The sequence below is a fragment of the Canis lupus genome, chromosome 5 (genome assembly GCF_011100685.1).
Source record: "Canis lupus familiaris isolate Mischka breed German Shepherd chromosome 5, alternate assembly UU_Cfam_GSD_1.0, whole genome shotgun sequence".
Taxonomy (NCBI): Eukaryota; Metazoa; Chordata; class Mammalia; order Carnivora; family Canidae; genus Canis; species Canis lupus.
Window position 1 is genome coordinate 2,652,333 of NC_049226.1, and position 26,823 is coordinate 2,679,155.

The window sequence follows — 26,823 nt, forward strand, 5'->3', positions numbered from 1 at the left end:
ATATTTGTCAGTCACTGTTCATGAGGTCCTGCCATGTGTCAGGAATGGCACGAGGCCCTTGGGGAAGCCACTGTGCACAGCATGAATGGTCCTCGCATTCAGAGAGTTTCCTTCCAGATGGAGGTTTGGACAGCTAACCAGATTTCACTGATATTTGGGAACAGACAATTCTTTGTTGTGGGAAACTGTCCTGTGCCTTGTGGGGTCTTGGGAATCCACCTGTTTTTTTTTTTTTTTTTTTTTTTTGGAATCCACCTTGACCTCTAACTTCTAGGTATCAGTAGCGTCCCTGTCCTGACCCCCCACTTTGCCAACCAGTACGGTCTCCAGACATTGCACAGTGTTCTCTGTGGTGTAAAGTCACCGACCTGAGTGTTACTGCACTCTAGGGATAAATGTAATAAGTACGGGTTCCATGGGAGCCTAGAGAACAGGCATCTAAGACTGGAAGGGTCAAAAAAACCAAGGCCTCCACAGGAATCAAATGGTACATTGGATTGTGAAGAATGGCAGACAGATTTAATAAGGGGATTATTTACAAGGTATAGAAAGGGTATATATATATAGCCCAGACCCAAGGCTAGCAACAGCAGGTTTGTTCTTGCCCCAGGCCAAGGGGTGAAGCCAGACAGTTGCTGAATTAAAGGCTGGAAGGTATGAGGAGAAGGCTGACTGAAGAGAAACCATGTTCTTTGGTGAGGTGACTCAGTCGTGGGAAGTGAGTCTGCTGGAAAATTCACATTTGAGCTCACTTTCCTTCCTCTGATCACCTGCTGGGCTTCCTAGTGGTTACCCCAACCAGAAACCAATGGCAAGGGAACCAGTCGGTGTAGCCCTTACCAATCAGGCACTCAGAGAAGAAAGCAGGACAAAGAAGGCGGGCAAGTGTTTCTAGATGGTTGAAAAGGAAATATGTCGTGCAGCAGCCTTTCCTGAAAGAGTTGAATCTAAGTGGAGACCCAAAAGATAAGTCAGAGTTACTTGGGGGAAAGGTAAAGGAAATAGCACATGTGATTTCTATCCCATAAAATTCAGTTATAAGAATCATGATTACATTTATAATTAGTCTCTTGAGCCCTCGTCAGCCTGGGAGGTGTGAAATTCAGTCCAAATGATGTTGGGGGAGACTACCAACCTCTCTAGAACCTTTAGAATGCTGAGGTCTCTAGTTTTCAGTCCTTACTAGTAGAAATCCTCAGTCCTAGGTGGTAGGAATAGTTCATTCCTTGAATAAAGGAACAAAAAAATAAATAAAAGGGAGAGAGGGACAGAGGGAGGAAAGGAGGGGGGACAAGTCTGTCTTAGCTTCTGGGTTCATCCTCAACATCATCCAGTTTGAGGTGCTGTCACTTACTGCACATTCACAGGAAATGAACAGGTGATCCGTGTTGGTGGAGACACTTCTATAAACCCCGCCACCTGGCTGTCCACCCCCCACCCCACCCCCACCTGGCCCCCCAGCTGGCTGGCCTACTCCCACCTCCCTGAGCCAACATTCATTGTTTTCCTGGTTCTTTAAAACAAAAGCCTGGATGGTAATCATCTTCTGGGTGCCTAGCAACTGCTTTAGACCTCATGACACAAAAGTCATTTACAATTCTGACGTAAGAAGCTCATAATAAAGAGCTCACGAAGCCCTGCACCTTTCAGGGATGGGGAAGAGAGAACCCCGTTCATTTTTTTTCTAGCCTTCTACAGCTTTGAGAACAAAACACACATTAGTTTCTCAGCAGACCAGCCTACCAGCCTGCTGTGTTGCAAAGTGAGGGATTTGAGGTAGTTTGAGGGGGCCAAGGCCTATCCATTATGGCATAGAAATCTAGGAGACCAGAGTTTTTAAAAGTGCTTAAGCGGAAGAAGATAGAAAATAGAGGCCCAGAGCACCTAGTAAGCCCCTAGAGTGATAGGACTTTTTACTGAGACCCATACCGTAACCCCAGCATATCAAAGAGGCACACAGGAAAGTCTCCTCCGTGCGGTCTTATCCTCCACAAAGGCACACGAGGTTCTAATGAGATGGGTAGTCTACACTGTGCACCAACACTGAAGCACTCAGATAGTAGGGACGTAGGTAGGGACCCCCCCAAAGTCAGTGTCGGCCGTGTAACCCAAACCCAGAGCATCCTTGTGGTTGGGCCCCATGCAAACCATAGTCCTTACAGCTCTCCTGCACGAGAACTAAACAGCAATAAATTGTGCATGAATCACTTATTTTTTACCTGCTCAGGTGTTGACTCTTTGGAATGAAAACACAGGAGCCAAGTGTTTTCTTCAACACAGCAGGAGCGCTGGCTGCACGGGCGGCTGACCACGGGTCTCCTTCTCAAGTGCTCTGTGCTTCCATCTCAGGAATTAACCTGGCTGCCTCCTCCTGTCTTCTCTGTATCCCGCTTCCCCACCATCCCATCGGTGTCCTTGCTAATTCGACAAAGTTAATACCTGATTAATAACTCCTATGATAGAAGAGTTCCTGGATGAGCTGTAGCCCCCATTTACAATCTGCTGGTGATTGAAAAATTATGTTCAGTTCAGTAATAATTGATGGAAATGGTCTCTTCTCTTCTGCAGCTGATTGGCTTTGTAATTGTGATTTAATAATGTAAATACCACTTGTTTTCTTCTCAAGATGAATTGCCTTCTGATTTGCTAGGCTCAAGGCTCATTGGGCTTTCTTATGTCTTTGTCTCTTCTCATGAGGTTATAGGTGAGATTTATTCATTTCTTTGCTCCTTTTTTCTTTATACACACTCACTCACACACGCATACTACACATTTTGAATCAATGATTGGAAGGAAGACATTATTTTTCAACCAGCTATTGATGATTGAATGTTTGACCTAAAACTTTTTGGAAATAATTTAGAAACAGGAGGCCTGGGTGGGTAAGTGACTTGTTCAAATGTACACAGAGAGTTAGATACTGCTCGTGAACTAGTATCGTGCTATTTCCTAAATGATGAGGTAGCTCAAAATGAATAGCTGTGACTTTGTGATTTATAATAAGAAATATATATTTGGTCTTTGTCCAGTTCCTGGCACAGGGCTTTGAAAATCTTTGGAATTTCCTGTGATGACAGCAAATGTACCTTCTGTTATGTTAATGATGTGACTTTTGGAAAGCACCTAAGGATGGAGGACGGTTGCCAGGGTAGCCAGGTTGGAATGTACCCCATCACCCTTGGGGAAGGGACAGCTGCTGAGGATTGGTTCAAACACCAATGGCCAGCGATTTGCTCACTCATGTAATCAAGCCTCCAGAAACCCATAAGGGCAGAGTTCAGAGAGAACCCGTGGAGATTCAGGGAGAAGGGAGTCCCTGCAGTGCATGGAGGGCGATGTGCCTCTTTCCCCATTCACTGCCCTATGCATCTCTTCCATCTGGCTGTTTGTGAGTTGCATCCTTTTATAATAAACTGGTAATCTAGTATGTAAAATATTTCCCTGAGTTTCGAGCAAATCAGTCAGACCCAAGGAGGAGTCACAGGAACCTCTGACCTACAGCCAGTGGGTGAGAAGCACAAAGAACAACCTAGATTTGCAGATGGCATCTGGAATGGGGGATAAGGGGTGTTTTGTAGGACAGAGCCCTTCCCTGTGGGGTCTTATGCTATCTCCAGGTAGATGGTGTCAGAATTGAAGGGCACTCAGTGTCGGGGGTGTGGGGAGAACCCATAGGACAGAACTGGTGTCAGAATTGCAGCGTCTCTGTATTTTACTTTCTTTATTGTTTCTCTACCGTTATGCAAACACACCATATGTGTATCATACGCAGCGTGAAATAAATACCATACTGTGACTTACCTTATCTCACAACTTACCAGCAGGGTCCCATGTTCTATAATTGAAAAAACCCCTAGAGCTGGATGTAAGTAGAGGAAGCTCAAGGCCACTATGCATCTGACCCGTTCTCTTCTCCCTGTGTGGTAGTCCTGGAAATCCCAGGCACCCCCTGCCCAGCGACCAGGCTTCTGGCATCTGCCCTGTGTGGCATGGAATACAGCGACCCCTTCCAACCTCTGCATTTTCATCCGGGATCCTTCGATCCAAGCCTGCCTTGTTGGAACTCAGTCACTCCTTTGGTCCTCCTCGCTTTCCTCTCCCAGACTGATGTTGTCTGCCAAGAAGGCAGAGGCTCCTTGTGTCCCAAAGTAACAAAGACAAAAGTGACAAACTAGTCTGAGCAAATAGGAAAAAAAAATCTGGGAATTTTCAGAACTTTTCTCTCTTTCCAGGTCCGTTGTGTCAATTTTGACAGAGGCCTGCAGGGGCATATGTGACCACTAAGCAAAGGGAAACCCCACAAAGGCAGGCAGGAGGGTCCGCGGCAGAGGGTGAGGGGGATTCTGGAGGCTGACAAGACTGTTGGCTTGAACCTCCACATCGTCACCACCTCAATGTGCTGAGCTGTGTGGCATTTTGTAGAACCAGAGCCAACCCTGGTTTTCAAGGGTAGAAACAGGATTCGCACCTCCTCACTCCCCTACCCAGGGGCTTCAGGCCTTGCTCAAACGCTGGTTACTGTTCAGAGACTGATGGCAAGAGCACAACATCCCTATGTCCTGGGCCAGAGGGACTGTCGTGAATTAGGTCGAGAGAAGAGCAGTGGCTAAGGAGTTAAGGAATAAACTGGGCCAGTGCCCTCATTGTGCAGATAAGGAAACTGAGGCTGCATGATGCAAAGTGGATTGTCCAGACTCCTAGGCTTCTTAGGTTGTCCAGAGAAACAGAACCAAGAGGATCTAGAGAGAGACAGATAAGACAAGATTTATTATAGGAATGGGCTTGAGCGGTTATGGAGGCAATAAGTCCCATGCTCTGCCATCTGCAAGCTGCAAAATCAGGAAAGCTGGTGGAGTAATTCAGTCAGAGTCTACAGGTTGGAGAACCAGGTGAGCAGATGGTGTAAATTCCAGTCCCAAGGCCAAAAGCTTTAGATGGGGCACGTGGGGGGACCCACTGGTGTAAGTGCCAGAAGCTGAAGGTCCGAGAACCATGAGTTCTGGTGTTCAAGGGCAAGAGAAGACAGACACCCCAGCTCAAGAAAAGAGAGAGAATTTGCCCGTCCTCCATCTTTTTGTTCCCTTCAGGTGCTCAGTGGATGGGACAATGCCTACCCACATTAGTGGGCGATCTGCTTTATTCACTCTACTGAGTCAAATGCTAGTCTCTCCTAGAAACACTTCACGGACACACCCCAGAATCATATTTACCAGCTCTCTGGGCATCCCTTTGTTCAGTCAAGTTGACACATAAAAGTAACCATCACAAAGCCCCTCAGATCTTGTTGGGTCTGTTCAAGTGTAGCTGTAGATCAGTTCTGATGGGGGGAGGGGTGCAGGGGAGAGTTGGGTTGCAAGTCTGAGTGTTGGGCCTTTACTACTATCAAGGCCCCTTTCCTTGTGTCTCAGTGTCTGTCTTCTGGTTGGGAAGGATTAGCGAGGTGAGCCTCGTAGCTAAGAAGGGATATTTTTTAGCAAAGGCAGGGGAGGACAGAAAGCAGAGAGAAGCATCATTTTCCTGCATTTGGAGTGTACCCTCAGACCCATGAAATGGGTCGCAAATCAGATAAGTGGATGATTAGTTATACCTATAAGACATTACTCCAACCTACCCATCGAGAGGAGGGAAACAAGAACAGCTACTTGTCAAAATCTGCATGAATAGGATTCCTAGAAGAGAACGGAAAGAATTAATTTCCCCCATTAATACAAGACATTACCCTCAGACACACACAGTCCTTCATAATTGTCAAAACCTCTTTCCTCCCCATCACCGAGCAGCGACAGCACAATGACAGATGAGAGCCACCTTGAAATTGCGTGGTGTCTTTATTCTTGTGCCTGCATTGTCAAGACCCCAGATAAAGCTAAGGGTGGCCTAGGTCAATGCTGCAGTGTGCACGCCTGACTGCAGGGAACTTCTTATGTTGCCATCTAGGTCAGTGACCCTGAGTTTCTGGGTTGGAACTCTGCCCATCAGCACCACGGTCATTAGATTTCCAGAATTTAAGGAATTATGTTGGATTCCTGGTCATACTCTGTATTGCTAAGTTATGAAAGACTAGAAATGACCTTAGAAATAATCTAGTGCACGTTTCTATTTGATAGGAAAAAAAAATAGGTAAGGCTTGGGGTGCTAAAAACGTCTACTTGAAGTCACATAGCACGTTGGTGGCAGAGCTGGGGTTAGATCCAGGTCTTCTGATCTCTAATTCGGTACTTTTCTCCACTTACTCCGGCTCTTGGCAGAGTTGTAGAAGACCATGGGTATCGTGACTTCTATGAGGATGAGGCTAAGAAGGGAGGCCAGGAAGATAGATGTCTTTTGTGAGAGATTAGCTTAGTAAGAGTCCAAGTTGGATGACAAGAGGCACGCAGACTTGCCTAGAATAGCACAAGGTGCAGATACAGAGGGCCCTTGACGAGAAAGTTTCCCGAGGGACCCAGCCTCACATCAAGGGCTCTCGGCCCCAAGGGCGGAGACATTGCCCATTGAGTGCACAGCTCCTAATTCTTCCTTTCAACGGCCGCTATAGCCCAGTGCGTGAGCAGAGCTATCTCCCCGTGATGCTTCAGAGCTCAGGCCCTCCAGCTCGGTGAAGTGTGCAGAATGTCTCAGCCACAGCCTGCATGCCAAGTACGCTGCTTGGCTTAGTGGGTATTTTGCCTGGAAGCAAATACAAGGATTTCAAAAATATTAATGAACACTGATAATTAGCATCATTGTCATGCAGTTGTGCTGTTGGGAGCTACTCTGGGGAGAGGCTGAAAAGTAGAGAATAGGAGAAGAGGAAGAAAGAGGGAAAGCAGGAGGAGTCAGGCTGCGTCAAGGCTTCATCTGCAGACACAGGGCTATATTCTTCCTCAGAAGGGCCTCTCCCCAGGAGCCTGAAGAGGCCTTGCATCTGCTTCCGTGAGTGCTCTGGACCATCCTAACCATTTCAGAAGGCATAGGTCTGGTCTGCTCTCTGACCTGCCAGAACTTTGAGCCAGCATCTCTTAAACCCCAACTGGGTTTCCATCCTGCGGGCTGCCGTGTTGATGCCCTCACTCCAGTTGGCTCAGGCTCCAAGCAGCTGCTGTAGCCTGTAACCCCCCAGAAAAGTGCAGCTAGCTCATGAGCCTCAAGCTCAGAAAGAGAGAAGAAAGCACACGGAGTCCATCTGGACCCTCGTCTAGCAGAGTCCTACGTCTGAGAATCTATGATCTCTTTGGGGGCTAGATCACTGTCTCTCATTAAATTTAAAAGTGTGGGTGTTGAGATAGCCCCACAGGCAGAGTGAGGTGCAAGCAGCAGCCCTGGAGGGTCCTGATGGTCAGGCTTTCCATGGGCTAACAGCACACTGCTGAGAGCAGAAGTGACTGTTAATGATGAGGCGTGGAAAGCAAGTGTCTGCTGAGAGTGCACCAGTCAGACTTGACTATATGGTCACCCTACTTACAAAAATAAAGACTCCCTGGGTGTTGCTTAATTAAAAACATTAATCCCCAGGGAAAATAAGGCAAGTGCAGTTGGTATTGGAAGCCAAGTGATAATTTCCCCCAAAGCACCAAAGCACCAAAGGGGTAAAGCATGCGGTCTGATGTTGCTTCGTAATTAGAAATAATTTGAAGAGTTTGGGCACCACTTGGTCCACAACAGATTCGGACTAATCAACTTGCTGTGAGCTCAAGAAGTCAAGTTTCCGAGCACTTCCTGGTGTTGGATGCTCATTGCCACACGGTGACATGGAGCATGTCCGCCCAACTGTCCAAAATACTATTTCCTTTGAGAACGTGGGCCTAGATGACGGGTCATTTCACTCCTGCTTAGGCCAATGCAAGCAAGGTCAAGTCAAATGTTCTTAAGACAAACACACACATAAATGAAAGAAGCCATTCAGTGCCATGATTCTTTTTTTTTTTTTTTTTTAAAGCGGTAGCTTATTTCAACTAAAGCACAGAATTCCTTCACTTTTTAGTTGTTGGTGATGAGATAACCTTGTTGGTTCAGAATGCAGATGAGAGTAGCGAAGGAAGAAACCCTGTAATAAATAAAAACTCTTCGAATATCCTCAACATTTTTTTTTCAGGGACTCTTCTGTGTCAGCTGTGCTTTCTAGAAGCCATGATTTTGTTTTCTTCAACCTCCATGTCTTTTTGGTCTGAATGGTTTATTTCTGTTCATATTTGGATACTTTCTAGAATATAAATGTTAGCTACTTTTTTAACCATGTCAGCTACTGTGTTCTCCAGATGGATTTAAAATTCTGCCCTCGGCCATTTGTCTGTCCGTATGTGAAATTCCAGCTGTCTCCCTTCTGCATCCTCATGGTGTCTATCTCCCTGTGTGGTTGTGTGTGTGTGTGTGTGTGTGTGTGTGTGTATGCGCGCGTTCGACTCCTCTCTTCTTTATCTAGCATGCACTTGGAACTCCCGTTGAAAGACTGCGTGCCACATCCTTGCCAGTAGCTGGCTCTTTCTGTATTGCTCACTCAGGACTACTCTCTCTGGGTCAACGGAATCATCTAGATGATACAACTCTCGTGTCCCGATTTTATTTATAGCTAATGAACCCATCTCAGAGAAGAGAACACAAGGAAGACTAAACTGACTATGTGTCTTCACTGTGCTTTGGAGAAAATCAGCTCTGGCCTTGCTCTCACTTTGTGGATCCGGGCATCGCTATCCACTGTGGGCTGATGAGAGGCATCGACACTGTCAGGCCCTGGCCTGGTGGCCATTATCTTGCAGTACTGCAAGGTCCCCTTTCCCTGACTCACCTGTTGGCATCCCAACTGTGTGTCTCTCGTAGAGGCCAGTGGACAGTCACAGAAGGCCCGAACAGAGCTTCATGACTGCTAGGCCCTGAATGCCTTCTTGGCAGAGGATGCCTGGGAATCTCTAAGTGGAACTGGCACCTGGGAAATAAAGGCCACAGGAGCCCTCAATGTACTGACAGGGGGTGTCATCCCTGGTTGTGCACTGGAGTCCCCTAGGCAGTGTTTAGAGGATGCCAGTGATGGGTTAGCTCAACCAGTCTGTAAGCAGGGGCACGAGAGTCTGTTTTTACAGTGCTCCTTGAATGATGCCGTGTGTCACCTGGGACAAGACCTCCAGGCCCTCACCTCCTAGGCCTCATGGCAGAGAAGTTTCTTGACATTGCGTTCTCCTGTCCCCACCTACCAGACGAAACCCTTCAAATCCCCCGTCTTTGGCTAACGAGAGCCCATGTACCAGAATTGATCTTTCTGACCAGTCCTATTGAATGAGTCACGTGAAACCTTCTCTTCTGGTGTCATCGCAGCTGTCCCATCAGAAAATGGCAAAGACTCAGGGAATTCACCACTGCTAGGCAATTCCTTTGAGTCCCCAGTTCCCAGGAGCATTATTAATGTACTCTTTCCCCCACTAGAAGCTCACCTGACTTTCACAGTCACACATTGATCTTGTCATTAGCCAACTTACTATCAGCCTCAGGGAAGGCAGCCAGCAAGGCAGCCCCAGACAGGGGCAAATCAGCCCTCCCCTGGGCAGGGTCCTGGCGGCCACTGCCAGGGAAGCCCAAGACAAAGAGCTTCTGTCACCACCAGCAAGTGAGACGTTGACCCAGAGGCTCAGTCTCCAAACCAGAATGACTTTAGCACAATTCAATTGCTTGTATTAATTAAGGGAAAATGAAACAGTGGGTTTATCACACTTTTCATTAACTCCAATGCAGTGAAGGGATGTATCTGGGAGTTGGGAGCAAGCAAGGATGGAATATACTGCTGTCCACACTCCCTGGTTTAATTAAGGAGGGGGAGTCAGAGTTGCTTTTTGCCAACAGCATTCTTTTTTTTTTTTTTTTTAAGATTTTATTTATTTTGAGAGAGAGAGAGAGAGAGGAGAGAGAGGTTGAGCAGGAAAGGGGCAGAGGCGGAGGAAGAAGCAGACTCCCCACTGAGCTGAGCAGAGAGCCCAATGCCAAGGCTCAATCCCAGGACTCTGGGATCATGACTGGACCCGAAGGCAGATGCTTAACCAGTAGAGCCACCCAGGTGCCCCGGCCAACAGCATTGTAAGGAGAGTCAGGGGGTCAGGGAGGACAGAGAAGGTGGAGAAGGGCCCTGCAGAGAGAAAGAAAATTAAGTAGAGAGGGAGAATTTAGAGGGGATTCAGTTTCCAAACCCTTGGCCATTGGATGTATGTTCATCCTACATGAGATGCATACAGAGTCCAAGGAGGTGGAAGTTGTAGTCCCTTCTCGGTGCACTTGCAATTCAGACAGTGAGACCGCTACCATATAGGAGGTGAGCATAAACAGTACAAGACCAAGGTCACATGAGCCAAATTGTCCCCAGTGCTGAGACTCTATTGACTCAAGCATGTTTCTGATGTGTCTGTTCTTTAAGAGAGGGAAGCTCTTGTGTTGGGAGGTATGTAATTGGGAATGGTGCCACGAGATCTCTGGGGAGGAGGGAGGAACCCACTCCCTAGTCTACAGGTTTCCAAAGTGCAGCTTCCCCTGTACTTCCTAGAAGGAATAGACCCCTCTTTTGCCTCAGTCGCCCTTTGTCTCCTTTGTGGATGATGGGTGACTAAGGTCATTGGTAAGGTTATTTGCTCTGGCGTCCATTGGACTCTTCATGAGGATAAGGCCATGGTCTAGAAGTGAGCCAGCAGTCCTGATTCTCCATCATCGTCCCGATCCACCTCGGCTTGGGTCGAAGGGCTCTCCGTACCCTGGACTCTCCATTCCAATATAGCCCTTATTCCAGGTCCAGTGTTTGGCCCGTAGCACAGACCCAAGGCAAGTCCTCCTATTGCACAAGTCCGGATGTCTCTAGTTCATAGGGAGCAAGGCAAGAACCTGTGTCAGCTTTGGATGCCAAGCCCAGATTGTAGGCCAGCCTGACAGCAGTATAGCTGGTATTTTGATCTGTTTGTGTCACTTTATATGATCATGTTCTACTGGCCAGAATCCTGGAGAGAGATGGATGAGTGACAGGATACCAGCACACATCCCTGCGTGCACTTCTGACATCTGCCTTGCCCTACACGCCTCAAGGGCACAGATGCCATTGGGAGGGGCGTACTCCAGACAGTTCCTTTCCTTGGCCTTGTCTTGCTCCAGATTTCTAGGGTAGGATTTCCAGCAAACACTCAACATGCCAGCCAGCCCACACCTTTTTTTGAAGAATGATACTAAGCACTTCTCACAGGAGTCAAATCTCAGTTCCTTGAGGGCTTGAAAGAATGCCTAGTGGTGGTGAGTGGCCAAGAAGCTATTATCAGATGGATCAGAAAGCCGAGGTGTGGCCTAACAGCTCGGAAGCATTCACGGGATCACCTGGACATCGGATTCCCACTTCCCAAGTCCAGCATTAATAGGGAACATCTACAGCAGCTCCTCTTACTGAGCAGCAGGGAAATGTCCGTTCTTGCTCTTCCAGAAGCCCTACCCCGAGAGCCAGATGGACCGTGGGGAGCCCCATGTTCCGCACTCCCGGTGGCCTCCTTTCTTGCCCACCAGAGCAAGTATCTCCTGGCCGTGGCTTCATGAAGCCATCTGCTCTGCGTCAATGCCTCCTTAAATTCTGCCTCCTCCTCTGTGCTCTCATCCTCCTCCTGTTCTTTCACCCCAAGGCACCTGCCCCAGGCATGTGCCACCGTGAGCCGCCTCCTGACAGGCCTCATGGCAAAAGCTGTGACAGGGGCTGACATCTAACCTCACAGAGCGGTTTCCCGGGATAGAGTGGCAGCTTTCCACCGCGTAGGGGTAGGGACAGCGAGGTCGGGGCACCCAGAAGGCGACTTTTTAAATCATTTTAAAGGGAGGAGCCAGGCAGGGTTTGCCTCCCTGTGAGGTTGGTTGCTTTGGACGACGGGAGCAGTCTGGCACAGGAATAGGCCCCCCCTCTGAAGTCACTCCTGGGGATCTTGCCCGGAGTGGGGGAGGCTCTTCAGGCAGCGACAATACTCCAAAAAAATGGAAGACTAAAATTGTTGGCCCCTCATGGTGCTTCGAGCTGTAACATTCTGAGGAATTGCGGGAGCAAAGGGAGGACACCTTGCGCCTAGACTGGGCCTGCGCTGCCCCTGGCTGGAAGGTTGCAGGGGTTGGTGGGGCGAGAAAGGGGACAGTGGGGGACACCCCGAGTTTACTTGGGATTTCCTATCCCAACTCTTCTTCCCCGAAAGTCGGGTTTCCTCCAGCTCTAAAATACCTGAGCCACTGCGCCGCCGGAGGAGAGGGCTGGAAATACAATCAGAAACTGCAAACTGAGCTTAGGGAGAGAAGCGTAGAAAGCGCCCCTGTTCTGGGCCCGTGCAGTGTAGACCGCCCCAGGCCTGGACCCGTCCAGTGAGTCGTCCCTACACTAGCGCTGTCCCCCAGGCCTCTCACCGCTGGAACAGGTGATGGTGGCACCGCAGGTCCCACCAGGGATCCCCCCCCTTTGCAGCCGGTGCCTCTGGGTCTAAGCAGGTAGACCCGGCTCTCTTGGCTGGGGGGCCTGTTGTCCTTCTCAGCCTGTGCGAGAGCGCATCCCTGTAGACGGACCCGGGACCCACAGGACCATGGCCTCGCTGGGTGCCTGCACCCGGGGGCCTGGCCCAGGGGCCTCAGCGTCCCTTTGGTTCTTGTCCATCTTACCCTCACTAATGCCCTGAGTGGCACTTACCTTCTCCCAGGGGCTCGTCTGGGGAGAGAAGTGCACCCCCCCTTTAAAAAATGCCTTTGTGCCAGCGACTCAGAACCCCTGCGTTTTGCTGCCAGTCGCAGCCTCGGGGCGTCTGAATGCAGAGGGTGGCCGCGATGCGCTGGGGGTCGGCTGCCTCGGGGACAGGGTTGGCTGCCGCCGACACACTGTGAAGCCCCGTGGACCACCGTGTTCTCAGGTGTGGTCGGAGAAGAGACCGGTGTGGTCCTCCAGCCCCTGTGGCTTCTTTAATCACTTTGGAACGTGTCTTCGGAATCTTCCCAGGGGCACCGGGACACGCTCCCGGCCACCGCCCACCTCTCCGCCCTGCTGCACCTGCAGCCCTCCCCGGCTGCCCTCCGCGCCCTCCCCGGCTGCTCTCCCCAGGTGCCCTCCGCACCCTCCCCGGCTGCCATCCCCGGCTGCCCTCCTTGTCCTCCTCGGCTGTCCTCACTGCCCTACCCCGGCTGCCCTCCCTGCCCTCCCTGGGCGCCCTCCCCTGCCCTACCCGGGGTGCTGTCCCAACCCTACCCCAGGCGCCCTCCGCACCCTCCCCCGCCCACTCTGTCCTCTGCCCTCCTGGCAGCCTGCGAACAGGGTTGGCCCATTAGTCGCCTTCTGCTCCTCTCTCTGCCGCTGGGAGTGGGAATGGGACGTGGGGACGGAGCTGGAGAGGCCGGCGCAGGCATTAGATCCACTGTTTCCTGGGGCCCTAGGCACTTAGTGACCTGGATGTGTTCACCGGACGTCCAAAGCAGTGACTAGCCAAGGTCTCCATCACCTTCAGTGGTTCCGGGGGAGCAATTCCAACGTCCTCTCCGGTTTCTGAGCCAAGACCAGCCAGAGAAGGCTCGCGCTGCAGGAAGGTCTAGCGCTCAGCGAGGCGTGGGCCGCAGGCTCCAGACCCTTCCCCAGGCTCCACTCCAAGGAGGGTGTCTGTGGAGCTGCGGCCCCAAGCATCCCCGCGAGGGGCCTCAGTAAGCTTTGTTGACCAGGTGGCCACCTGGCAGATGCAGGTAACAGGAGCAGGTGACAAGAGAAGCTGAGGACAGCTGGCGGTGGGGCCTAGTGTTCCCACTCAGCCTGTGGGCCTCAGAGCAGCAGCAGGGAGACCTCTGGGCGCTGGTGAGAGATGCAGAGCCCCAGGTCCTGCTCTAGACCTACTGGGTCAGAATCTGTATTCTTTTAGATCCCAGAGGAATTTATATGCAAATTAAAATCTGAGAGGCACTTACTTTATAGTACAAACTTGACAAAATTCATTTTCTCCCTTAACGAGGTGGTATTGTCCTAACGATCCCCATTTTACATAGAACGTTCTCTTCCTTCTTCCCTTTTTTGCTGTCATGTAATTGTCCCATAAAACCAGCATTACAGAAAACACATTCCCACGTTCCAGAGGGCGGGCGACAGTGTTGTCCCGTCATTCCTGGACGAAGGCCCCGGGCCCCGCCCGCTCATACAAATGCAGAGAATTACTCAGGGTCCAGGCGCACTGGCCTCCGTCTTCTTTGAGGCGATTCCTTCCTCTTGCAAAAGCCAACACTTCTAGGTTGACGGGCATCCATAAATCTGCCTTATCGGGGGCTTAAGACATGTGTCCGGTGTATACTGTGCAGCATGATACGGATCTATCTCATTCTCTCCAAGGAAAGGGGGTCGGTGACCCTGCCTGAGGCTCCTGCCAGGCCTCCTGCCGGTGGCTCTTTGTTTGGCCAAACACAGTGAGGTTTAATTACTTGCGGCAAATGTACTCTAGCACGTTTTGAAAAAATCGTGGCCTCTTAGTAGGAGGAAGGCAGACTTTTTGATCCTGTCACACTTTCTCATTGCAGAAAAGGTACACTTGGGACGTTGTTTTGGTGTGTTTGATTTCATTGTTAAATAATCCTTAAAAATACTTAGACTGGGGGGCGCCTGGGTGGCTCAGTCAGCAAAGTGTCTGCCTTTGGCTCAGGTCGTGATCCCAGAGTCGTGGGATCAAGCCCCACATCCGGCTCCCTGCTCATCGGGAAGCTGGCTTCTCCCTCTCCTCGCTGCTTGTGCTCTTTCTCACTATCTCTGCTACTATCTCTCTCTCTCAAATAAATAAATAAGGTCTTAAAAAAATACTTAGATTGGTCAACCAACATCATTTCAATAATTGAGGCTATTTTTATCTTTATAGACTTTCTAAAACAAGTGATCTTAGAATCTCCTTCGACTGTGAGGTTCTGTTAAATCTAAGAGAAATATGGAAGAAAAGATGAGAAGATGTTTCTATTCCTCTAATAAATATTGAGGAATTAGGATATGAACCAGCCTGAAAGATTAAATGTCTGCTGTTGTGGAGGTCTTGCACCCAGGATCACCACCCCCGAGATCCTGGTGAATAGGGCCCTGCCCCAGCTCCAGGGGTGCCATGCTCTGAAGCGCCTTCCTTAGTATGTTCTAAGTCCTCCTCTGGTTCCTGGTAGCAGTCTAGGCTAGCTATACCATTCAGGAGGGACGCCCCCATTCTAGATGAGGGTATGGCCTGTCCTGGACTCCATTTTCCCCCACAGGGTGTGTTTCCAACTTCTACCCTCAGCTATTCTTCATATGGGTTCAGCCAGATTCCCAAGAGCACCAAACTTACATCTGTGTGCTGTTCTGGGACCTAGTCCACAGTTCCAGGTTCTACGAGGGTGGCGAAGGATTCCTCCACCTGGCAGTGCAGGATTTCTTTCATGTAATTGCATGAGATTGGGCTACCCAATGGTGCTGATATTGGATGACTCCAACTGTTTATATAGAGAGCGGACCCTTGAAAAATATTTTTCCAGGAAACCCACAATTGTACAGGAAACCCATCCCAAGTACATCTTGGGATGTACCTGGTAACTGATGGCAGAGCCTGGGTGGTTGGGACTTAGGGTAGGAGATGGGAGCAAGGAAGGCAACAGGAGCTGAAAGGCAAGTGGTCTGAGGAAATGGGCAGGGTGGGTGGAAACTCCCCAAGGCTCAGACTGGGAGCCAAATCAAGATGCTAAAGGTCCTGCCACCCTACCCCCTGCCCGTCACCCTACCCTTCACCTTCCCACTGTTCCACATACATAGTGGACCTAGACTTATTGACGGAACACCCATTCGGTAGCAGTATACCTATATGGGGGTGTGAGGAAAGTTATAAAGAGTGTTTATCCTCCTGAAAACTATTTTCACTCTAAAGCCTGGAGCACAAAAAAGAGTTAAGCAGCAGACCTATAAGAAATGCAAAGGACTGTCCTTCCTGGCCTTTGTGTTGGCTGAGTTTTCACTGGAGCCTGGTGCTTTGACAGAACTGAAAACATTTGGGGTTTCAAGACACAGAGTCTGTTCTCTTTGCACTGAACCCCACACGGCGTGGCAGGGGTGGGGTGGGGTGGGGGGATAAGGGATAAGACAGAGGGGCCAGGTTGTTGTAAGACATATAATGGTGTTTGCAAACAATGTACATTTTGTGACCCCACAATATTTTGGATCATGAATTCCAAGCTTCACAAGTGCCTAGGAATAGGGCCTCCAGGCTCTAGGCTCTAGGCTGTTCTAGTAACCATGGATCCATCATTTGGGGCTACCACATTCATTTTATGTTGGCAAACATTCATTGAGCACTTAATGCATAGCAGTTATAAAATGCTTCTGTATTCATTCTTTCTCCAGTTCATCTTCTCCAGGACATGTTGAAACCAAACCAAACGATTTGTATCTCTCTGTATTAAACTATTAGATGGACATTTATCCTAGAAGTAGTTAGTAGTTTGTATGTTCTGTAGCCAAAGGAGGTGGACAGAGGCGGAGGGATAATCTCAAGCAGGCTCTACACCCAGCGTGGCTCCCAACTAGAGGCTGGATCCTGTGACCCTGAGATCATGACCTGAGCCAAAATCAAGAGCCAGACGCCTAACCGGCTGAGCCACCCAGGCACCCGGCAAAAGAATTTCTACATAATGAAAAATTAAGATACCCATACTAATATACTCTAAGGTTATTTCCACATTTTAAATTATATTATCGATCAGAACAAACCTCTTTAAAATATCAAAGTTTCATAATGTGCTGGGTATTTCACACGTATTCTCTTAGTTAATCCTCATAATATCAGAAACATAATGAAAATCTTTTCTTTTCAAATGGTCTGAAAAGTTAAAGTGAGTTGGACAAAAACGCAATGACCCAAGACTCAAGCAGAGAATTTCTTTTCCCAAATGCTGTACTATTTGGTCAACATGGTATCTTATACCCTTTGACTGGATGTTCAAACGCCATTTTTACAGCTTTTTTGTATTCCTTCCCCTACAAGCTCAAGATGTGACTATAGTTCCGTCCCTGGCTTCACAGTTTCTTGATTGTTTCTGTCTCTTTCTTTCCTCCCAGAAGGCCAGGGTTTTGTGAGTGAGGATGAATACCTGGAAATCTCTGACATCAAACGTGACCAGTCTGGGGAGTATGAATGCAGCGCCTTGAATGATGTGGCCGCACCTGATGTGCGGAAAGTAAAAATCACTGTAAACTGTGAGTTGACCCATTGTCAGGAAGTTTCAGGGAAAAAGAGAACATAGGGACTGAGGGAACAAGCTGGTCATGGCAATGCCATATTCTGATCACCCCAAATTGTTTCCAACAGGAAAATACTGTCTCAGACTGCTTTGCACCATGACTGTCCCCATTTGACATTTTGCCCCTGGAGTTTACCTGTGCCCATCAGAGCTTTTAGCTAATGGGGAGGATTGTTTGCTTTGAATTGGTTAGAAGGCTTGAGAAGATGCTGGAGTAAATGCAATATCCTCAACCCAAAATTCTTTTCCCAAAATAAGCAGTTATTTCCTGGGAAGGTGGGGGTGGCACAAGAAATCCATTTGTACAGCAGGTGACTCAATGTGCCTTTCATCTGTTTCATGAAATCACTCTGCATTTTCCTCCTGCAGACCCTCCCTATATCTCAAAGGCCAAGAACACTGGTGTGTCCGTTGGTCAAAAGGGTATCTTGAGCTGTGAAGCCTCTGCAGTGCCTATGGCTGAATTCCAGTGGTTCAAGGAAGATACCAGGTACCTCGAAAATGGGAATAGAGCATACCTGATGCAGAGCTGATGGGTCATTCCCCACATGGAAAGGGAATGATAAAAGAAAGGGGAAAGATATGACAAAACCAAAATGGATTAGTCCCCTTTGTAAAAGAGACTCCTCTTAGAGCTAGAAACACACAAACAAACAAACATCGAGGACGCTGGCGAGTGGGGAAATGACCTCGTTTCAGAATCTGAGATTAGTTGTAGGGATCTCTGTCTGCTATTTCACACTAATGGTAGAACCAGACCAGCAATACCTTCTCTTATTGCAGGCTAGCCACCGGCCTGGGCGGCGTGAGGATTGAGAACAAAGGCCGCATATCCACTCTGACTTTCTTCAATGTTTCAGAAAAGGATTATGGGAACTATACTTGTGTGGCCACAAACAAGCTTGGAAATACCAACGCCAGCATCACACTGTATGGTGAGTGCAGGAAGCCTGGATGCAGTGGGCTCGGCCAGGAGGGAGAGCTCCGGGGCTGTGGAAGGGAGGAAGGCTCGATATGCTTGGCCTGTGTCCATCCATACTGCTCAACCCACCACCCTTTGATACAAAATGCTTCTCCCTATCATTCTCCTAAGCATGTGATACAGTGATGTTTGCAAAGGGATTGATATCTCCTGGTCCATTGAAAGGCAAGGTTTGCGCCTTACAAAAGGAGTAAACCCAATTCTGAACCAAGTTGAACAGTGGTTGCCGCAAAGAACACAGAACCGTGGAACAGTTCAACTGTAGTATCTAAAGGTCTGCGGGGTTAAGCTAGAAACAATTTTAAGATGCCTTCTTAGGAAGACTCTGTGATTCTCGGGGGTTATAGTTATAGATTTCAACCGACTCAACTCCTGCCATCATGATTCTCATGTTGACTGCCATGTCATGTTCTCCCTCATTGGAGTGGATGGAGCAGTAGTCTGAGTCCTCATCAAGACAACTGTTCTGTCCACAGCTGAGCATCAAACCCTTCTCTGAAGGTCTTTCCCTCCCATATGGATGGAGAGGTCTCCAGAGCCCTGACTGGCTCCCTTGGAAGACCTTATCTCTCCCTCCCTCAGCCATCCCCCATTGCTACGTCCATGTCCTTGTGCAACACTTCACACCATGTGCCAGGGTCAGCTCGTTGTGATATTTTGCGTGTATATGTATTTGTCTATTTGCTGAGGTTTGGTTAGAGGTGAGCGGGATGAGAAGGTATTCATTTTCCCATGTGTATCTCAGACCCTGAACGAGCTTTCAGCGTTGACATTAACGAAACTTTGTCCACCAACCATCTGAAATGTGTGATCTATGTCTTTTGTTTTCTCTCTGCATTGTGTGTGCATTGTGCTGTGTGTGTCTTAGAAATAAGCCCCTCATCAGCAGTGGCAGGTGGGTACAGCATGTTCCTTCCTTCCTCTGCCTGCCTGAATGCCTTTGCTTTTGAATCTAAGCCTACTTCAAAGATAGGCTTGCCTGCTCCACCTCCCCGACTTATTTGTCCTTAGTAGATAGACTTCAGGGGATTTGGTTTGCACAGTTTAGGTGACAAGCATGTAGAATATGATGGCTTTCACATACACACTCATGTCAATACATATTTTGGGGAAGGGGTTTTCCCCCAAATCGATACACTTTGACTTGGTGGCCTGTAAAATAGATGAGTATTCTCCTACTTTTGCACATAGCAGCGCCAAGGGGAACTCAGCCCAGAGATGAAATGGATTATCAAATGATGGTCTCCTTGGGAAAGTCACCCTAGTATGGACATTCTATTCTTTTAGCTCAAGGCAAAAAGGGATAATGAGTTAATTCTACAAACTTCATTTTAAAATAGAAGTATTGGGGGTCATTATTCATAATAATAGTAATAATATCCACCATTTTCCCAAATATTTACTGGTTTCTAGGCATTATGTTAGTACTGTACAAAGAAGGTTATTAAGTCCATTTTAATGACAAGTAAGACTAGCGAGGTTAAGTAGCACTGAAGTACATGTACCCGTGAGTAGGTGCTAGATGAAACCCAGAATGGGGCCCTCCATCAGATCCTGGGTGCACAGGGTGTGATGGACACACGTGCACACTCACATACTCGCATGTACCCTTAGATGAAGCAGCAGCAGGTGCCAAGCTGTGCTTCCAGAGGCAGCAGCCTCACAGCCCTACTTCCCTGTAGTCCATCTCAGTCACATAAAAAAGTGGATTTTCCAGACCTGGAGTCAGCTCTGTGACTTTTCATAGCTCTGGAGCTAGGACAACCACAGGCCGTTAGTGCTGCCCAGGCCTTGAGATCTGTGAATGTCCATGTCTTGGTCTTGATAAAACTGAGGGAAGGGTAGGATGAGTATGATACTCTGACCTCATTCCGCCATCACCCTGTCAGTGGGGTCATGTGGGGTATTGAATGTGGTCAAGAGAGGAATCTTGGACTGACAACCAGGTAATCTAGGTTCTTGTGCCTCCCTACCACTAACAAGAAAGGTGTGTCATAGCAGATAACAACAGCAAAGGTATACTAAGACTGTAGTAGCCTGCTGGGCGTGCCATGACAAAGTCTCATCGGTTGGGTAGGCTTAAACAACAGAAATGTGTTTCCTCACAATTCTGGAGGCCAGGAGTCCAGGATCAAGCCAGGAAGATCTATCTATCTGTTTTTTTTTGTGACGGCTCTCTTCCTGGCTTGTAGATGACCCCTTTGTCCTCTCCTGGCCGTTCTTCTGAGTGTGTGTCATCTATAGAGAGATACAGACAGAAATGGCAGAGAGGAGAGGAGAAAGAGAGGGCTTTCTCACATGTCTTCTTATTAGAACCCTAATGCTATGAAATCAGAGCCCTACCACTTAACCTCATGTAACCTTAAGTACTTCCTTGTAGGCCCCATCTCCAAATACACATTGGGGGTTAGGTCTTCAACACATGAATGTGGGGAGATATAATTCAGTCTATAGGGAAGCCATAGCTTCATATCCCAATTCGGCCAGCCACATGCCAACCACTTAATGTTGCTGAGCCTTACTGTCCTCATGTGTGCTATTGGGATAGCGATACCTTCTTTAGAAGGCTGGTGAGAGGACGGTGTAGGTCTTACAGAGAGAGAGCCTGACAGGTGTTGTGTTCAGATGCATGACTTTGAGAACACACAAAGTCTTTGGGCCTCATCTGACTCAGCTAAAACTGGGGTGATACTTCCTGGCCTGCTGACTGTCATTGTGAATTACCTCTAAGACAATGTTTACCATGGAGGCATGACAAACTGGAACTGTTGTAGGAATGCAAGGTACCATGGTTACTTCTGCTGCTTGCCCACACTTGTGACACAGCCCATCTGATCACTGCTTCCCTTGGTACGGCTGCCAAGAATGTCGCTTGACTGGACTGTGCATCCCTTTCTTCCAGAGTCTTTCGTGCCCTTTACTGCAGCACCACCAATCCTTGTAATCCACCCAGCCTGCTTCACCTGGTTGGTACCCACTGACCTTGCAGCATCCCTTCCTGAGGGAAGCCTTCCCTGACCTCTATGAGTAGGTCAGTCCTCCGTTGTACACCCTCTCACATGATGGTTCTGAAGGCTCTCTTACCAAGGGCACTCACTCGGATTCATTCAGCAAGTACCTGTCAGTACCTACTGCAAATAGGGCACTAGCACCGTTCTCAGTGAGGAGGACACAAGAGTCCCCAACAGCTACAGTCCTTGTCCTAGAGCTCCACTTGCTAGTTGCAATTATGCAGTTTGTTTGATTAAAGCCTTTCCTTCCTTTAAGCCTGTGTGCTCCATGAATGTAGGGACCATGTCTGGTTTGATCCTTAGAACCCAGCACACAGTAGTGGGTCAGAAAAATCTTATTGAATGACTGAACATGTATATAGAGACTGGAGGGTTGTGTTGGCATTGCCAGCAGCAGGAGTTCAGATGCCAGGGATGAAATATGGCAGGATGGAGTAGGGTCTATAGACTCAGAGCTTCTCTGAAGCCAGGCTGTGCTGCTCACTGGCTGAATGGCTCTGGGGGAGGCAATCTCAGTGCCTTATTTCTTTCATCAGCACAAGTATTTTAGAAAAGATGTCCTATGATTATCTGACACTATGCCTGACAGGAAATAGGTAACACAAGATCAGAATGACATTGTCCAGTTGACCCACCCTTTCTGCTGGCCATCAGTGTTCCTTCTAGTTCTCAGTATTCCCATAATTATGGCTAACTAGTGTTACCAACCACTTACTACATGCAGAGCCACTAGACTAGGTGTTCTACGTGTTTTATCTCATTTACTGACCCTAGAAAGTTAGTACTGTATTTATCTCGATTTTACAGAGGGTGAAATTGAGACATTAGGCAGGTTACTCAACTCATAGTGGCTTACACATGTTTGAGCTGAGATTTTAACCTATGTACTATGGTTCCATTGTCTGAGCTCTTTCTCCTATTTTGATCCAACTCACCATACTTGGCAACCCAACATGGACATTGGTGGATGTCCTTCCAGATGGATACCCATGTCAACAATTAGCCTGCTTGGACCCATTTCCCACACCAGCATCTCCCGTCTTCCATCTAAAATCTGAACCCATTCTGTAGTAAACATAGGGGTGCATAAATCTTTTTGAATTAGTGTTTTCATTTTTGCTGGGTAAATACCCAGTAATAGAATTAATGGATCATATGGTAATTCTTTTAAAAAAAAAATTTGAGGAATTCTCATGCTGTTTTCCACAGTGGCTGCACCGATTTGCATTCCCAACAACAGTGCATGAAGGTTCCTCAAAATAATTTAAAAAAACAAAAAAGAAATCCGAGCCCATTCTTTTAAAGGATGATTTTTTACATTTACAGCCCATATACTCATACTTCCCCGATACACCCCCCACCCCTACATATGTCCCCAGGCATACCTTGGTGTTTGCCCTCAAAGACTATAGAATTGTTTTTGGAGACCCTTTTGACTCTGCACTGTGACCCCATCACAACACACAGTCATAACAGGTCTCTTGCACAAACACATCTTTATCTATTTCCTACCAACATGCAAAGAACAAGGGGAAGTGGGATGAAAGCAGTTTCAAAAGAACACATAAGACAAAGCCTGTGAGCCAGTGGGCTGGCGGGCAGGTTGAGGCAGGGTGTGATGGGGCGGGCGGGGAGAGACACGCAGGTGGGTAGGCCACATGCAGAGACAAATCAGTGGTTGGTGCTGACATGAGGTGTTTCTTCCCGGCATGCTTGTTGCCGCCCCTTCAAAAGCCACAGCGACAGCACAGGTCAGGGAGGCAGAGTGCAGCTCAGAGTGTCACTTGCGACCGCCCATGTGTGCCTTCGCGCCTGGCCCCCGCGGTCCTGGGAAGGCACCAGAACACTGCGAGAGCAGGAGCAAGGAAAACGGTGTTCTGGTCCCGACCCTGCTTCAAACAAAGCAATGCTCTCTGTTCCCTGGTTGCCTGTGAGATGTGAGAACAGAACAGGATGGACTGACTCCCAGCGGAGTGTTCTGGAGGGAAGTGGCAGTGGAGAGACAGCGCTGGTGACAGGTCTCCAGGACTGTCACCCGTAGCCTTGGAAATGGTGGCAGCTAAAACGCTGCTTCTGTGGGAAAGCCCCTTGCTCTGAGCACAGGGGAGGGCAACTGATGGCAGCACCGGCGCTGGCGGCTGGGGCGGCGGGCACCCCGGGGCGTGCCAGGCTGGGTGCTGCAGAGGCCCAGGCCCTGGCCTCTGGGAGGCTGTCCCCCTGCTCCCGGTGGCCCGACCCCCTTCGCCCGAGCCCCCGCCCTGAGAGCACACGGGGCACAGGTTCGGGACTTGGTCACACAGGCACTGCAGAGTGCCAGGCGGCCGGTGACCCAGGTCAGGCCTGGGCTCCTGGCACTGGTGGGGAGGGGCGAAAGGCGCAGACCACGCAGAAGGGCGGGCTGCTGCACACCCCAAAACAGGCTGCTCACATCTATCTGCGAGATCGGAGCGATGCACAGGAGTTACGTTAAGAGCTAAGCATCAGGACGAGGGACGACTGGTAGGAACCTTGTCCTTGCAAGTGAAGAGGGCAAAACATGCAAGTAAAGGCAGCATCTGGCTCTGGGTTTTCCTTAGGCGGTGCCCCAGCCCCCCAGAGCAGCCGGGGCTCGGCCTACCCCACGGCCCCCCACAAGCCTTAAGGGCAGAATCTAGATTTCCTTTTGTTAATGGCCATGCTTTTGCTCTTCAAACTGGATTTCCTTCAGCTATGGGCAGCACCAGCAAACTCCTCTCAGGCTCCACCCTTTGCTACCTGATGCCCTGCTCCCCCGGCGACCGTGCACCCCCGTGGTACCTGTAGGCAGAGCTTTGTCCCCCACCCCACCCCAACACGCCCCTCTCTCTGCTGGCCTTCCCCACTCCTTTATTAAGGTGTCCTAACGCGCACACCTTCTCCCAGCTGCCTCCAGGGGCCACCCGAGGAGTGGGCCTGAGGCCTTGTGCCAACTGTCCTACATCTCCTCTAGCTTTGTCCTCCAAACCTCTGACAGGGACAGTCCATGTTCCCATCTCCTCCTCAGGCACCATCACACCTTGGTCTGCCATGCTCTGTCTCCCTCCTAAACCCACCCAAGTCTCAGCTCCAGACCCCCCTCTGACTCCCAACACCTGCTCCCGGCTTCTGTGATACACACCCAGGTGCTGACTTCCTTAACTTTCTTTCTCAAGCATGTTTCTCACTCAAATGCACACCTTATCTTCTCGCCTAGGCACTCTCACTGGAATCTGTCCATTCGTCTGACTTCCTCTGCCCACCCCTTTGAGCTGGAGGCTAGGAGTCCCCTTATCCACATCCCCTTATCCTTCAGGTCCTCCCACTGCCTTCCGTGCACCCACCAGGGTAAACCCAGAACACCACTGCCATGACACGTGTCACCCTCTGATCATGCTACTTCAGGTCTTTCCATCCCTCCATCCATTCAGATTGAGTTACAAAGGGGAGCAAAGTTCCCAACCCTGTACAAACAGGTCAGTGGACAGTTAACAGTAAAATAATGGGATGTAATAAATGGAAAAGCCACTAGCTATTAAGTGTCAGCCAGACGCTTGAGGTCAGTACTGTTATTATTCCCACTTCAAAGAAGAGGAGCCTGGAAGGAAGTGACAACACCAGGTTTTGCATCTGGGTCTCTCTGATCTTCACCTCGTGTTTCTTGCCAACCCACGTGCATCCTAGGTCTCCCCGTAGGCTGTAGGGTCACAGATGGAGGCTTCTACCCTCTTCTCTGTCTTATAAAACTGTACTTATCCCTTAAGGTTCCACTCAATGTTACCCTGTCCGCAACGTGATTCTGAGCCCGCTGGAGAAGTGCTCGTCTGGTGGGCTTTCAGGGCAGCTTATATTTTGTTTGTATTTGTTTCTGCACTTAGAGGATGTAGCTCTGTATCTTGCAATGGTTTTTGCCCAGGAAACATTGGTTGCATTAATAAATATAATTCCCAGTCAATCGGGGGCATCAGGGAAAGTGTTACACAGTGCAAAACTCTCCAATAACCAAAAGAATCCAAACACTCAAAAGGACTCGTGGTCTTCTACCCACAGTGAAACCAAACTTCTATTTCTCTGACACTTTCCCTTGCATTCCAGCTTCCATATGTCTTATTTGGAATGGAGGGTCCCCTTCCCCCCCACCCTGGGTCTTCCTTCTGAGGGACGCTCTATCAGACATTCCAATTCACTGCTTACGAAGACGTTCATCAAATGATTTCTTCTTGCAGAGACAACAAAAGCGGCACATATTTGTCCGTTTCCTGCTGATAATGTATATGATTTTTTTTTTTTATTTTCCAAATCCACAATTTAAATCCAGGTGGGAGGGAATGAGTCAGAGAGAAATACCATTGCTTTTTTGGCTGATGACAGCAGCGTAATCATTTGTATTTTCCCCAACCTGCAAAATGTCAACATATTAGAAAAAAAAAATGCAGACATTTCACATTTCATTCCTGATGAGGTTCCTTGTCGTTCCCGTGCACCCCACCCTCCTCTATCTGAATCATTGACATCTGGCTATTAGCCTAAGCATTTAGAATCTAACACTGAGCATTCGGGTGTGCTGATGTCAGCACACGAGCACACACACAAGAGCTTGTGGTTCGGCATAGACCAAAGTCTTGTCTCTTTCAAGTTTGTGATGAGCTGACAGTTTCGAATTAACTTCTGATGTCAACTTCTGCAGCTTTTGTCTTTGTGGTACATACAAGCCAGGGAGAGCTGGAGAGAACAAAACAAAGATGGCTGCCTTTCTTGGCCTCTTTCTTTGCAAGTCTTGGCGCTGGAGAGCCGGGTTCACCCTCCTTGTGAAACAACACAGTGCCATGTTTTCCGCTGTAATTAAAGACAATGGAGGAAGAGTTCGCTTTGAAGGGAAATGAAGCGCCTTCATCAGCCAGCGCTGCTGAAAATAGGTTTATGTTTCACCAACAAGTGTAACGCATGCATCCTCTAATTAGATTTCCTTGCTCCTCTTTTAATCACCAAGAACATCATTATCCTTTTGGTTCCTCATTAGGAAGGTCACATAGTTCATATTCATACTTATAAAAACCTATCCAAATTTCAGAACAAAACTGTATCTTCTTACACTTCAGATACCTCATTGATCTCACTGTGCGATCACCAAGTTCAACTTGCCTGTGGGCTTTTTTCTTTCTTTTCTCTTTTAATGTGATCACCCTACCACCTGCTATTTTAGTAGAATTACAGTGATACACTCTAAATGTTGCTGAAGAACCATGCCATATTTTCATGGCAGTCATGGAAAGGAAAAGCCGTGACACATTTCAGTACCTTCGTTGCCATTTTTAAGCTCCAAATCTCTTCTGTAAGCCTAAATATACTTGGCGGGGAGCTCTGTGCTGGGTTTGGGTACTTTGGGTTTCAACACCTACTTCTGCAGAGGGTGATGGGCCACCCCTCAAATGCCGCCACATACTCTTATTTGCAGGGTAGCTGGGCCTCAGGCTGGTTTTAGGTTAAGCCCTCAATCAAATTTGCTTTTTAAAAATCTGATGTTGAGTCTATTTAATTTAGCAACGTAAGTCGTCTCTCCACAGTGGATTTTATTTTATTTGTTTGTTTGTTTGTTTCTTTGTCTCCTTCTCCCAA

At 48.6% G+C, this 26,823-nt stretch overlaps 1 protein-coding gene and 1 long non-coding RNA gene across 9 annotated transcripts in view; one reads left to right on the forward strand and one right to left on the reverse strand.

The window, feature by feature from the left end:
• OPCML (opioid binding protein/cell adhesion molecule like) overlaps positions 1-26,823 on the forward strand; it is a 1,015,083-nt gene that overhangs the window by 981,504 nt on the left and 6,756 nt on the right. For 2 of the 5 annotated variants that reach the window (XM_038535609.1, XM_038535607.1), the window contains 4 exons: positions 17,039-17,176; positions 17,590-17,710; positions 18,004-18,155; positions 19,071-19,097. In XM_038535609.1, the coding sequence (XP_038391537.1) occupies positions 17,039-17,176; positions 17,590-17,710; positions 18,004-18,155; positions 19,071-19,097 (438 nt within the window). The remainder of the gene's footprint in view (positions 1-17,038; positions 17,177-17,589; positions 17,711-18,003; positions 18,156-19,070; positions 19,098-26,823) is intronic. The other 3 variants (XM_038535608.1, XM_038535611.1, XM_038535610.1) reach the window with 3 other exon arrangements.
• Positions 515-1,424, reverse strand: LOC111095773. Of its 4 annotated transcripts, none has more exons than XR_005359022.1 (4): positions 1,355-1,424; positions 1,136-1,225; positions 841-947; positions 515-724 (listed from the first exon to the last, which is right to left on the reverse strand). It is a non-coding gene; the product is annotated as an uncharacterized LOC111095773 (long non-coding RNA). The 4 variants fall into 4 exon arrangements; XR_005359020.1 differs by having other exon boundaries at positions 515-727; XR_005359023.1 differs by having other exon boundaries at positions 1,055-1,225.